The sequence below is a fragment of the Akebia trifoliata genome, chromosome 11 (assembly GCF_017979445.1).
Source record: "Akebia trifoliata isolate Shusen 1 chromosome 11, ASM1797944v1, whole genome shotgun sequence".
In the NCBI taxonomy this organism is placed as follows: domain Eukaryota; kingdom Viridiplantae; phylum Streptophyta; class Magnoliopsida; order Ranunculales; family Lardizabalaceae; genus Akebia; species Akebia trifoliata.
Window position 1 is genome coordinate 45,510,085 of NC_141385.1, and position 14,932 is coordinate 45,525,016.

At 33.9% G+C, this 14,932-nt stretch overlaps 2 protein-coding genes across 3 annotated transcripts; both read right to left on the reverse strand.

The window, feature by feature from the left end:
• Positions 1-377: 377 nt before the first annotated feature.
• LOC147392057 (disease resistance RPP13-like protein 4) lies at positions 378-9,198 on the reverse strand. 2 transcript variants are annotated; one of them, XM_086458014.1, is made up of 8 exons: positions 9,058-9,198; positions 5,068-8,092; positions 4,850-4,968; positions 4,491-4,761; positions 3,911-4,154; positions 3,660-3,813; positions 1,238-1,489; positions 378-798 (listed from the first exon to the last, which is right to left on the reverse strand). In XM_086458014.1, exons 2-8 carry the CDS (start codon positions 8,069-8,071, stop codon positions 790-792), a joined length of 4,053 nt encoding a protein of 1,350 aa, XP_086314140.1. In that variant the 5' UTR covers positions 8,072-8,092; positions 9,058-9,198; the 3' UTR covers positions 378-789. The 2 variants fall into 2 exon arrangements, with proteins under 2 accessions (XP_086314140.1, XP_086314139.1); XM_086458013.1 differs by having other exon boundaries at positions 3,911-4,193.
• Positions 9,199-10,802: 1,604 nt separating this feature from the next.
• Positions 10,803-13,347, reverse strand: LOC147392058 (myrcene synthase, chloroplastic-like). The gene is given in 5 exon segments (XM_086459468.1): positions 10,803-11,378; positions 11,476-11,724; positions 11,800-11,938; positions 12,033-12,257; positions 12,351-13,347. Coding segments are annotated over 5 exon segments (1,269 nt in total). The 5' UTR covers positions 12,707-13,347; the 3' UTR covers positions 10,803-11,078.
• Between the last annotated feature and the right edge of the window lie 1,585 nt (positions 13,348-14,932).

A 14,932-nucleotide genomic window follows, 5' to 3' on the forward strand; every position in this document is an offset into this window, starting at 1 on the left:
TCATGATTTATATATGGTTGCAAAATTTTGTGACCGAGAGTAGGACCCACCATTGTGTTTTATCATGATTACGTTTTTAAAGACCCCACATTCTCATTGGCCCATGTGCAGGGCATCCAAATTTACAAAAATATGTACATTTTACCCACGTTGAGAGGATTTTAAATACACATAGACCAATGAAAATGTGTGGTCTCTAAGGATGTTCAAATGTGGGTCCCCTCTCATTTTTATTATACAGATACTCAGAGTAGGTTTTTCTCTTTTTTTTTATCCACAAAAATATGTTTTGACATTTGGTGAACATCACATTTTCTAAAGAAAATTTACACAAAACCAATGTATTTATTTTTCAAATACTCAGAAATAATGGACTGGCAACTCATGGATGTAAACATGCACAATAATTCGGTGTTGGGAGGATAAAACTTGCATGACTTGTAGTCTTGGGAAAATATATTACAAATTCAATACAGCTCACACATAATATAATATTATTTCAAAAGGTGTGTACATAAGATGCGATACGCACATATATTAGTGCCAATTGGTCTCTTAAATGAAAACCAGCACACAGACAATGCACCTTTTGGGTTTAACTGAATATTAAAGTAAATATATAGAAATTATGATTAAACAAGCAACATCAAGACTACCATGAGGTTCTATCATTCCAATAGTGAAATTGGCTCAACCAATAATGAAAAGACTCGATCCTTTGTCTCTTGATCTGGAACACCGTGCCATCTCCATATTGATACATGCACTGAGCAATTCGAGCAAGGCCTATCATCGTTCCTATAAGATTCAAAGGTATAAAACAGAAGCACAAATTCATACATTATCAATAGGGACAGATAGTTGAAAGCATGCATCATACATTATGCAGACCAATAGAAGCACAATACTGTCTGTTGCCTTTACTAAGTTGGGGTGATTAAGGAGAGGTGAAACACCACACCACATATAAAACCAAAATAAGGAGCCAAATAGGGGAGAGCTATATTTCATGCCTCTATTTACAACTCAGGCCTTAGATATACGAGCCCCAAGGAGTTGGTGGCAACAATGAATTCCTTGGGGTCAACCTCCAGGGTCCAGTTGATCCTTGACTCAACCAGTTGCATGTAGGACTTTCCGAGGAGGCGATGCGGGTGATCATGGGATTAGTCTCACCCGAGCAGGGAGGGGGGGGGGGGGACCACGATAGGCAAAAAAAGGTATTAGATATCCGTACCTTGGAAGTGCTGGGGATTTCAGCAGAGCGAGAAGAACTACCACAGGCATCCGTTGAGAAGGGTATTTTGGCTTTGCCTTCAAGAATGCTCACCACTTCAGACATTGTAGGCCTGAGTTTGGGGGACCTCTTAGTGCACAACATTGCTAATTCCAACACCGTTTTCGCTTCTTCCTCCGGAAAGTCTGGTTCAGATAAGATAGTTGAATCAACCATATCCAGAAGCCTCCCCTCCTTAGCCAAGACATAGGCCTACAGTCTCACACCATACAGGTATTTGATCAGTACATACATATCCAGCAATATAATGAGTTGTGCTGTCTTAACCTTAGTACATTGCGTTAACTTGCCAAATTAGGAAGTGTGACATACAAACTAGTAAAAATAATTTTACGAATTTCATTGATTTCTGACCTGGAGAAATGTAATTTACTCTTAATATATTGATCAAATTAATTCGAAGTCCAAATGTTAAAATTGATGTGTTTTAAACAGTTATACCCTGTTTCTTTCAACATTTTCTTGTTTTTGAGAGTTTCCTTGGTGAAAACAACTATTACATCAAACAATGTCGATTGAAAACCTGAAAGAGTCAAAGTTATGACCAAATGCTCCTGGGCTTGCATATTGTGAAGTTGTTCCACAATGAAAATCGTACTTCTTTTCAATTTCATGTTCACTCAGAAATTTATGTTACATCAATATTACAAATGTTTGAACTTTGAATGCACAAATATTTCTTTCATATTTTTTGGCCTTTTAGAGCAAATGTTCTTACCAAAGTCTAGAATAATAAGAATTAAATAAATAAAAATATTAGGCAATAAAAAACAAAGATGTAAAATGAATTATATTTACTCAAATGTTATTATTTATAACCAAGGTAGCTTATGTAACATGGTGACGCTATGTGACAATGGTGGAGTCACAGATCGAGTTTCCTTTTCTATATTTATATTTTCGTTGTTCATCTATTAGTACCAAAAAAGTGTTCTTCATGAAACTGTTGTTTCCTTAAGGTGTGCATCTTTAAGGAAAGTGCACAAAACCAATGTCTGTCTACATACAGGAGCAGAGCTAGTAAGGAGCCTATGGGGGCAGTTGCCCCCACAGAACTTTGTGATAACCTGTATTTTCAACTGACGGACTACATCCCTCATTTGCCCCCCCTTTTCAGTTTTTTAAGATGACATTGCCTCTTGATTGTGCCTTCTCTCATAGACTAATTGAAAAAGACCTAAATATCCTTTTCTTCAACTTCCAACCAAAAATCTATGACTATTCATCTTCAAGCTCTTCAATTGTACCATCAACTATTGTTTGCCCCACTACGATAAAATCCTGGCTCCACTCCTATCTACATTCAAACCCAACACATGGAAGATTTGGCTTCATATCATTTGTTGGGAATTTTCAGGTGGGGCCAACAGATAATACTAAATCATGTTTGAAATAACATGTTTCACACAAAAAATTTGAAAATCATATTTGAAATTCGAAATTATGAAAATACCTGTAAAAGAAAGTGCTATAAATTAAAAAAATAATAATAATAATTGTTAAAATAATATCATTATTTAAGCTCGTAAACTGTTTGAACTGTTATACTAACCACTTATCATTACTCTTGTACATAATGGCCATTACAAGCAATAAAATGGCTTTCAAATAGATCAGTTCTATTTTTCCAAAAATTGGAATTGGTCCCATGCCTTCTTGTTATAATGACCACTATTTTGTTCCACTACTCAAATCCTTAAATACTTTGTATTAAAATGTGCAAATGATATTCATCTTATGCACTGTACTCCAACTTGTTTTTTTATTTTTTGGTATGAGGAGTGTTGTTGTTGTCATGCTTATAATATCATTTCCCAAGATATGAGTGTACTAAAGTTCGCCCATACCGGGGTTAAGGAACGGAAAAATAATAAAGTTGGAGGGCTATTTGTACAAAATTTTGAGATTAAAGGGTAAAAGAAGAAAAATAATAAAGTTGGTGAGCCATTGTTAAGAAAGGGAGAGATGAGAAAAGACAATAAAGTGGGTTAAAAGAGGAAAGATAGAAAAGTTAGAGGGGTATTAGTGAAAAGGGGGGTAAAAGAGGAAGATAGTAAAATTAAAGGGATATTAATGAAAGGGGGAGGAGAGGAAAAGCAATAAAGTTGAATGGGGTGAAGAGAACAAACAATAAAGATTGATAGTTTGAACCTCTCTCCACTGTAGATGGAGTACGACATTTATTCCCACAAAATTATAACAAAGTAGGATCTACAGTTGTGTTTTATTATATAGATTTAACAAACTTTAACAATAATTCTTCAAATTTCTCTAAGAGGGCGAATTTTCGCAAAATCAACCATGTCGAATCAATTTTAATCCTTCCACTAACAAAATCTAGGGAGAGTTTTAAGTTTAGTACCTTGCCCAAACGGTGCTCAAAGTTGCCATTTCGATTGAAATCAATAATATATCTCTCCCCACTGACAATTTCTAGAGTGACAATTCCAAAGCCATAAACATCTGCCTTTACTGTTGCGATACCATGCATTAGATACTCAGGTGCCATGTATCCCCTGCAAAACCATAAATTATAATATAAAATAGATTGGGGCAATCATAAATCTTGATATCCCTGTGAAAGATATGGTAAGAGAAGGTTTGGTTATTTACCTTGTTCCAATAATTCCGGTTCTTAGTCCGGCTTCGCCATCATATGCCCTAGCCAATCCCAAATCAGATATCTTAGCATTGAAACTTCCATCAAGCAGAATATTGCTAGGTTTGATATCCCTATGAACAATCTTCATGCTCACTCCGTCATGGAGGTAAGCTAAACCCTTTGCTACTCCGAGGCAAATCTTATGCCTTGTTTTCCAATCAAGTTTCCAATCAAATTTCCACTTATATGCTAAATCTGCACCAGTAAGATCCCAATCTCTACTCATTCCATTTCCTGAAAGCAAAAAAAAGAAAAAAAACACGTTCTTGTAGGGTCCAACATCATTGGATACAACAGATGAGATCGCGACATGTGAAAGAGATATAGGCTATAGAAGGAATCAATTTCCGTTTTTGAAAAATAAAAAAGTAAGAGTAAAGGAAAACCAATTGTTTCAGTAATCTGTATCTGTTTTCCCACATCACTATCTCATTGGTTCATGTGAGACCAATGCCATGGGACGCTAAAATTTTCTAAAAGAAAAAAATATGGTGTATTTAGACAAATCATAGATAGGCTGTTCTGGATTACCAAATAAAAGAGCGAGGGAACCATTTTCCATGTACTCGTATATTAGAAAATATTCATCATTTGCTAAATACGATTTTTTTCGCCGACCCAAAATCTTGGAGAAGAGGCCTCGACGATTGCCATCAGTTGAACACCATCCCAAAAGTCGGACAAGATTTCGATGTTTCAAGGAAGAAAGGAAAGCTGCTTCATTAATGAATACATGGGTTCCTTGCTTTGAGCTTTGTGAAATCCTCTTCACTGCGACTACACTCCCATCTTGCAGTTCAGCCTGCATTCAAGTTATACAACAACATTTTTGGCATATAATGTAGCAATTGAAAAATTCAAAGAGATTTATGCTTCCACGGATAGAAAACCTTATAAACTGTCCCAGAACCTCCTCTACCAATCTCCATCACTGGGCTGAAATTTCGAGTACCTTCTACTATCTGTTTGTAAGTGATAGATCCTCTAATCGAATCTATGTCTACAGGTCCTGTTTCAAGCGGTAAGTGTTAAAGAAAGGTATTAACTAAGCCAAATTTGAGACAAGCACACAACGAGAAAATATATTGGAAATCATTCAAACTCATACCTATCAAAGAAGCAGTTGTTTTTGTGGGAGTAGTAGGCATATACTCCTCATAATATGGCCATTCAGAGGAAAACTCGTCTTCGCTTTCTTCCTCAAAGGAATATTTGTATTCAGTCTTTTCCTCATTCTTGTTCTCAATCATTCCATCTTCAATCTCTTCCGCTTCTTTCTTCTCGACGTCACGGTTGTCAACTTGACAAGCAGATGATGACTGCAACATAGGACAGTCGTGAACTTCCTCAAAGGAATATTCGTATTCACTCTTTTCCTCATTCTTGTTCTCAATCGCTCCATCTTCAATCTCTTCTGTTTCTTTCCTCTCGACGTCACAGTTGTCAACTTGACAAGCAGATGATGACTGCAACATAGGACAGTCGTGAACTTCCTCAAAGGAATATTCGTATTCACTCTTTTCCTCATTTTTGTTCTCAATCGTTCCATCTTCAATCTCTTCCGCTTTTTTCCTCTCGATGTCATGGTTGTCAACTTGACAAGCAGATGATGACTGCAACATAGGACAGTCGTGAACTTCCTCATACCTTAATAACGGCATCACGCCCCGCAAAATCTCTAACTCCACGTGCAATTTTGGCAACTTCTTCAAACATAGGCCTTCAATTTTCCAAGTTCCGTCCATACTACCATAGAAGTCAGGACTCATGCGATGTACTTCACCATTCTTGATACAAAGATATATGAGCTCGGGAAGGGATGAAGGATTGACCCATTTTGGAAGAACGTCTCCATTGTAGCACTGAATATCAAGCTCTTGCAGATGTGGGGGTGGACAAAGCTTATCCAGCTTTTGTAGAATCTTTTTATTCACACAATCTTTTGTGCCGAATGATAAAACCTGAAGTTGATGGAGATGTGACAGGACATCAAGTTCATGCTCTCCAACTTCATCTCTCCCACTAATGTTTATTCGTAAGATTCTGAGTTGATTCAACCCCTTGAGCTCACCAAGGCAACAGCCATTGTAACCTGGACTTGGTAGCTTGAATCCGGATAACACTTGAAGATTGGAGAGTTTCCCCAATCCCTGAGGAAGGTTTTGAAGAGAAGAGCAATTCCTGATGTCCAATACTGTAAGCTTTTGTAAACTTGTGATAGAAGGAGGAAGCCTTTCTAGGGCATTGCACTCGCTCAAGACCAAAAATTGAAGGTTTCGGAGTTCGTTGATCGAATTTGGCAGCTCTTTCAGTCCATCAACTCCTTGCAGGTTCAGATATGCTAGCCGTTTTTGGGATATGATCCAGTCTAATAAATCCTTGATATTAAAACCTTTTAGCTTATTGTGTGAAAGATCCAACACTCTGAGAGACTTTACTGTCGCCAATTCACTGTTCCAACAGAAATTGAACTGAAAGCCTAGCAAGGCCCGTAGCTTTGAATTACTTTTTTTCAGTGGATTCACATTAGTTTCACTTGTAAAACCCAAATGGAGAGAATTTACATCAAATACTTGCCTGTTTCTTTGATCAAAGCAACAAAATGCCTCTTTTTTGGCCATTCTAATGATCATATCCCGTACAATTTTGTGCATTTTGCAGCTGTAGACTCTTCCATCATAACCCCTCTGATTCACAACTTCAACTAGGCATCTACTAATCAGTTCCGATAAGCAGTCAAAGGCCAATTCTAAAGCAGTTTTAGTGTCATTTCCACTGACGAAACCTTCTGCGACCCACCAACATACCAACTGTTCGGCATTGATCTCATATTCTTCGGGATAAATAGAGAAACATAGGATGCAATATTTTAGATGAGCCGGAAGATCATCATAGCTCCGTTGTAGAGATGCCATTAGTGAAAAACGGTCTCTTTCATTTGCCAACATATTGTGAAAATCATTGTCAATCTTTTTCCACTCGGCAAGGGATTCGCCTTTTGTCGACAGAAATTTTCCTATTCTCATGATTGCTAGTGGAAGACCACCACATTTCTTCACAATTTCCTTCCCAATTTCTTCCAAATGACAATTCAAACGCTTGTCTCTGCTTGCCGAAGACACAACTTTGTGGAATAATAACCAACTCTCATTTACATCAAGAACTTTTGGTCGGTGAATCCGTTCTTTCACAACTCCCATGCTTTTAACAACTTCTTTTTTTCTTGTTGTGATTATGATGCAACCACTACATCCTTCCCCTTTTGGTAGGCCCTCGGATATTTGATCCCACCAACCTTCGGTGCTCCATACATCATCCATCACAATGAGATAAGTCTCATTTTGGAGTGCTTGATGAATTTTGATCAATTGATCACCTCGAGCAGATCTAATCTCATCCTCTCCCAATTGTTCCAATATACTCCTCATAACATCTCTCACATCAAATTTTTGAGACATCGACACCCAAATCCTCTTCTCAAAGCGGTTGCCAACTTGTTCATCATAGAAGATCTTCTGAGCAATAGTTGTTTTACCCACACCACCCATCCCCACAATTCCAATTCGATTTTGCTCTCCGTTTATGGGGACAATCCATTGTTTTATATTTTCTGTGTCCTCTATCAAGCCGATTATCTCTGATTGCTTTAAATTTTTTGTGGTGCATCCCATATTTCTGTTACTTTCTTCACTAGTCTTGCGACCCATCGGAATTATGATCGGATGTAGGTAAGTTTTCATTTGCTTCTCCAACTGTTCGATGCGTTTTTTAATTTCTATCAACTCCTTTCCCTTTGCACTACGAAATACTAATTCACTTGGAGACAATTTCCGATGCATGGAAGCTCGAATCCGGCAATCTATTAGTATGTCATCGACATCATAAACAAATTCCCTCAATTTATCCATGAATTTCTTGACAGAATGGTAGGGACCATGATTACTCTGAAGCTTTTCAATGTCGTACAGAAAGTTCTTCATTACATCAAACTTTTCCATCATTTCATTTAATTCAGTTTTGTATTCAGTGAAGAAATTTTTCTGATTTTCAAGGGAAGTATATACTTGTTGCACAAGGAGTTGAAGTATAGCACTCATGAGTGGGTCAGCCATTGCCTCGCTCTTTCTTGTTCTCTGTAATACATCCAACCATTAAATCATGAAACATATGAACTTCTTTTGTAGACAATGTCAATGATGATATGACTGAGTTTTACTATTCAAAAGTTGGCAGAGTCACAATTTTGATTGTCGCTCAACATATCATTAACACACTACATGAAAAAAAAATAAAGAGGGGGAAATTTGACACCAAGGTCTGTCGAATTTGGTTAAATTTAACAGACCTTGTTGTTAGGTGTTCATTGTTTATCTATGGGTGTGTGTTTAGCAGTTTTGGTGTTTGTAGAATATGAGGGTATACTTGTAAATTCTCCAAACCTGTAATCTTTTCTCTTTCTCAATATAAAAGCTAGTAAGGAAATGCCCTAACTAAGTAAGAAGTCCAACAATTTCAAGTGACCTTAGTGTCGAATTTACCCCTTTTTAATGTAATCACTCCATGCGTTAACATCTATGTTTAAGTGTGCCCAAACAAGTGATTTGCATAAATACTATTGAATCTATTGGTGCAACTCCTAAGGACCATATATTTCATAAGATTCTACTACCCTTATAGTTTTAAAACTAGACTCCTCCCATGTGAATTCAACATGAACCAACACAATCCCTGTTTCGAATTTCCCTGTTAAGTGCATAATTCTGTTGGTTTAGATTGGTTTAAGTGTTTTGTTTTCCAATATATAAAGGATTTTTAACAATATAAATGTTTTTATTAATATAAAATGAGATTATGCCATTGTAGCATTTATTAATCTAGCTTCTAACAGGAAAGAAAAAAAAAATTTAAGTCTAAACATAATTTTGTTACTTTGAGATCGAATTGATACAATTATACAAATTAAGCTACTTTTGCATTGTGAAATGAGTTCTATTTTTAAATTGAGAAAAACAAGATATTATAAAATAAAAAAAAAAAAAAAAAAAAGATAGTGAGATCAGATAAAAGCATGAATTGAACTTTGAACACATGTACATACTCTTTATTGCTCAGATTCTGGTAGTTTGGTTTGAGAAGAACTTCAAATCATTGCAAATAGTAGAAATCAAGAGCAGTCGGGTGTTTGAGAGTGGTTTTGGAAACTAACAAGAAAAATTGGTTACAGCTTACAAGTGAAAAAGAATAGATTGATGAGGAAAAAAGAGTTCATTAATTATACACTCACACTTTCCTGACTTAGTGCGGAAAAAGGCGTTTCTAAACTTTATATTATAAAATTTAAAGTAGATTCCTTTTCCGTGGAAACAGAAAACTTAGGCTGCCTCACCGATTTTTATTGGTGATGATCCAAAAAGCCTCGGTGTCCGACAGAATAGCTGAATAGGAGTGCTTTTATTAACACACTAAATTTTACTTATAAGACACCAATTCATATGTATATTAGTTTCAATAGGATTGGTGTGGTGCAAGTAAAAGTAGCTGTGCCAATAGAATCTCCCCCTGAGATAGTTAATATAGAGTTTCCAGAATCTATCTTGGGAATCCCTAGGAAATATGTCCACATTTCAGCAATTTGATGGACAATGAACCTCCAACAAACGATGGAGGCTAGATAGACCCCCATGAACACATGCTCTGTTTACACATTCTCCCCTGAAGTTGAAATAACTCCTTCCAAACCTTGCATTTTCAAATTAATTATAAAAACTATTTAAAAAAAAAAAAAAAAAAAAAAAACTCGTCGTCATAATCGTTTATTTGCACTCTTAGATAATTCTAATAATATATAGAGTCGTGCTGGAATGACCTCAACAGGGATACCTTGATGCGGTGGGGCACATGTCCGTAAATGCATTTTACTTGTATCTCGGAAAAAACACATCTATGGGCATGTACATGCCACCATATCAAGATGTCCCCGTGTGTCCTCCACAAAGGCCACTCTAACATTAATCTTATAATAATAGCAGTCTAGTAGTAGTAGTAGTGTTGAATGTAATTGAACACAATGTTAAACATTTTGAATTATTATTTATTTTTAAAAATAAAAATATACTCATCCATTTTTATAAACAACTAGAGTTTGACCATGCCCATCTCTTTAGGGTTAAAGAGAAAATAAAAAATAAAAAATTTGAAGAGGTATTATTAAAAATAATAATTGAGATTAATGGTCTAAAAAAGAAAAAAATAATAAAGTAAGAGAAATATTATAAGAAATGGGGAGAAAAAGAAAAGATAATAAAGTTGAAGAGGTAATATTGTTAAATGATAAAAGAAAGAGAATAAAATTAGGACTATTTTTAGAAAGAGGAAGAAGAGAAAATGTAAAAACATATCATCGAGATACATTGTCTATGAGGGTATAAATTTTGTGACCAAAAGAGTGGGACCCACTTATATGTCTTATAATAATTACATTTTTAAAGATCCCACATTCTCATTGGCCCATGTACATTACAAAGTATCCAAATTTACAAAAATACATATATGTTACCCACGATTGAGATAATTTTCAATACACATAGACCAATGAGAATGTGGAGTCTCTCTAAGGATCTTCAAATGTGGGTACCCGAAATTGCGCTCATTTTTATTATACAGATACTCATAGTAGGTTTTTCTCTTTTTTTTATCCACAAATATGTTCTAACATAATAACAAAAATATGTTTTGACATTTGATGAACATTTCATTTTCTAAAGAAAATTTACACAAAATCAATGTGTTTATTTTTCAAATACACAGAAATCATGGACTGGCAACTCGTGGATCTAAACATGCACAATAATTCGGTACTGGGAGGATAAAACTTGCATGACTTATAGTCTTGGGAAAATATATTACAAATACAATACACCTCACACATACTATAATATTATTTCAAAAGGTGTGTACATAAGATGCGACACGCACATTCAATAGTGCTAATTGGTTTCTTAAATGAAAACCAACACACAAACAATGCACCTTTTAACCTTTTGGGTTTAACTGAATATTAATGCAAATATGTAGAAATTATGATTAAACAGGCAACAACAAGACCACTATGAGGTTCTATCATTCCAATAGTGAAATTGGCTCAACCAATAATGAGAAGACTCGATCCTTCGTCTCTCGATTTGGAACACCGTGCCCATCTCCATATTGGTACATGCACTGAGCAATTTGAGCAAGGTCTACTGCCGTTCCTATAAAAGTTTGGGAGAAAAGGGAATCATCGACTTGTTCTTTATTCATCTTCTTCCATGAATCACTGATTAGATGTGTAATGTGTTCACGTGCAACTTTCTCGGAAGCACCATTTTCATGCATGTAATATTGGATCGATTTTGGCACGTCACCCCTTTCAATCTCGGCCTACAATAGAAAACAGAAGTACAATTTTTCAGTAAAGGAATCTTACTTGTACACTATAACGACAAATATTGAATGTTAGAAAATGTAGTTGATATACCGTAGAAGTTCCCAAATCATCAGCAAGTCGGAGAATCATGGATGACCAACGTATAAGATCTGGAAATCTCTCTAGGAATGCTAATGACTCCTTTTTTATTTCTTTATTTACAAAGAAAAAAGTATGAACTAGTATGACAGATCCCGATGATGAAATCAATGCATTATTTAAGTACTCATCAAGGGTGGGTGTATATTTGTTGTAATACCACTTTGCCTCCACTAAGTAAGATTTGCATAAATCCGCCCACTGAGATAAAGTAAAAAATTATTAGAAAAATTATAAACTCATGAATTAAAAAAATGATAGAAGATGTAATATTACCACTTTCTTTAGGTATGGTATGATGCCCCAACCCTGTTCCTTAAGAGTATCATAAGCCATTTCGTTAACGGTATTGTACAAAAATAAGAAACATATCTTCATATAATTCGGAAGTCGTTCAATTGTGTTAATGTCCCATCTGTAAATACCAATCAAATTTGAATTACAACGACTAATTAAGACAGTAAAATGGCGTGTTAGGTAATTAGAACATATATTAATTATATACGAACCTCTCAACCGCCTTAGTAAAGAGCTCAAGTTCATCCAAGGTACCATAGACATCATAAACATCATCAATTGTTATTATAAATGCATTAACTTTTGTAATTTGTTTCCTAAAATAACCAAACTGAGGGTCGAAGATAATTCCTATGGTCCAAAAAAAATTCTCCATCAACCTGTCTCAAGCAAATTTTAACTCAGAATGGGACCCTAGACCGATATCCCTCCACCACCTGAATGCATGACAAAGAAGAAAAAATGAGCATATATAAGGATCCAATTAGCATAAATTTTGTTAATTTGTTTCAAGATTTGTATGGCCTTACCTCGATGAATCTCTCATATCTTTCTGGTGTACCGTTTGCACCATATTGAAATCCAACTTTGCAAGTTCAAGTAGATCAGGATGGATGCAATCTTCATTCTTGCACGCTTCAATGTACCTCCTAACTTCTAATCGTGGCATCCTCCAGTGCAAGGGAAGTTCCAAGGATTGATTTACTTGTTTAGCTAGGTTTGGCCCTATGGACCCCTTGATTTTCTTTAGATGAATAGTTGTAAAGTCTTTGGCTTCATCTAAGATAATTTCCCCTTCTAAAGCAAATTGTGAAGCTTCATACAAAACCAACATTCCTCTAACATCTTCACATAGGCCTGCTTTGAAATTACCCACCTCATCCATGAAGCCACTAAAAACATCTGTATCTCATAAGCATATATGTAGCTCTATAATTAGATCAAATTAATGAACTATATATCTTTTAGATTATTTATAATATATAGAATTGTAATTTCAAAAGACATGAAATTAAAAATGGTATTTATTAATCATTTTTGAAATAATGCACTTTTATGAATACTTTATATTGTTAACTCTTTTGGGAAATTTAAATATCACTTCAACTATTGGGTATTCTTAACTTTTATTTTAAGTATCATCTTAACTTTTTTTTAAAACTCAAATGCTTGACTCTACTCAGATGCCACTCTACTGAGTCAAGTCGGCAACTCACCAATCAGATTTGTATAAGTTAAAAATTATATTAATCTATAAATATTTTTAAATAATTAGAAATATTTTTGAAACTAATGAAAAAATGTTTTTTTGCTTCACAAAAATTTAATATGTACATTAATTATCTCGGTTAAGTTTCCAATCTGACCCGGTGCATTTTCTAGATGACATGGCCAAGTAGTCTTGTCTCAGACAATTTTTGAAACCATGGTCCTAACTCTATTTTTGAAATTTGAGGGGTGAATTAACTAAATGATCAGTTAAGTTGACTCAGTGAGTTGGTTCCATCACGTTTTTCGACCATGTTACCTCAACCACGTTGCTAGCCAATTAAGTTTATGATTACTATTAACATTTAAAACTATGGTTTAACTTGATAATTAAAACTTGAGGAATAGGAGTTAAGCACCTTGGGATATATTAAAATGATCAGAATGCCCTTATATGTAACAATTACTGTTTTTTACACTATAACTTAACAACTTGTTAAAAAAAAAGTAACAATTATTATTTTTATTCAATAAAAATATTATAACATCATTTTAAACTCAAAATATACTTCTTTTAAAAAAAAATCGATAAAACTTCTCTTAAATATTGGACATACGAAAAATAAAATCTGTGTAAAAATATAACATCTATTATATAAAAAAACCTCTATTTAGATATTTTTAAAGAGGTTGTGTCACCATGCCAATATTTTACTAATAACAACAAAATCATAAGTACATAATCATTTATTTCATTAGGATTGGTGTATTGTAAGTAAAAGTTGGTGTGCCAGTAGACTCTCTCTATTGTTATAAATTATAGGGGTAATTATCAAAAAAATACAAAAAAAAAAAGTATTTATGAAAACAAATCGAATTTTTCAAATATTTTTAAAAAGATACAAAACCGGTCTTTAAAAGACCGGTTTTTCTCTCTCCTCAAAATTTTTCAATACACTCTCTCTCCTCTAATATTTAAAAAAAAAAAATGAAAATTTTTTAAAACCGGTCTTTGAATGACCGGTTTTTATCTCTCTTAATTAATCTCTCACCATTTCTCTCTCTTCAATTATTTAAAAAAAACAAACGAATTTTTTTTTAAAAAGTTTTTCTCTCTCATCATTTATTTCTCACTCTTTTCTCTCTCCTTAAAATAAAAAACGAATTTATTTTTTAAAATTTTTTCTCTCTCTTCATTCATTTATTTCACCCATTTCTCTCTCCTATTATTTAAAAAAAAATGATTTAAAAAAAAAAACGATTTTTTTTAAAAAAAAATTTCTCTCTCTTCATTCATTTCTCTCACCCCTTTCTCTCTCCTATTATTTAAAAAAAAAAACGAATTTTTTTTTTAAATTTTTTCTTTCTCTTCATTCATTTATTTCACCCATTTCTCTCTCCTATTATTTAAAAAAAAATGATTTTAAAAAAAAAAATGATTTTTTAAAAAAAAAAATTTCTCTCTCTTCATTCATTTCTCTCACCCCTTTCTCTCTCCTATTATTTAAAAAAAAAAACGAATTTATTTTTTAAAATTTTTTCTCTCTCTTCATTCATTTATTTCACCCATTTCTCTCTCCTATTATTTAAAAAAAAATGATTTAAAAAAAAAACGATTTTTTTTTTAAAAAAAATTCTCTCTCTTCATTCATTTCTCTCACCCCTTTCTCTCTCCTATTATTTAAAAAAAAAAACGAATTTTTTTAAAAAAATTTTCTCTCTCTTCATTCATTTATTTCACCCATTTCTCTCTCCTATTATTTAAAAAAAATGATTTAAAAAAAAAAAACGATTTTTTTTTTTTTAAAATTTCTCTCTCTTCATTCATTTCTCTCACCCCTTTCTCTCTCCTATTATTTAAAAAAAATCGTTTTTTTTTTAAATAATAGGAGAGAGAAATGGG

Coding starts and splice junctions, on each gene's coding strand:
- LOC147392057 (XM_086458013.1), bottom strand. CDS start 8,071: ATGGCTGACCCACTCATGAGTGCTATACTTCAACTCCTTGTGCAACAA. Junction 4,969..5,067: donor AACAACTGCTTCTTTGATAG/GTATGAGTTTGA, acceptor CGCTTGAAACAG/GACCTGTAGACATAGATTCG. Junction 3,814..3,910: donor ACCGGAATTATTGGAACAAG/GTAAATAACCAA, acceptor ATGGTTTTGCAG/GGGATACATGGCACCTGAGT.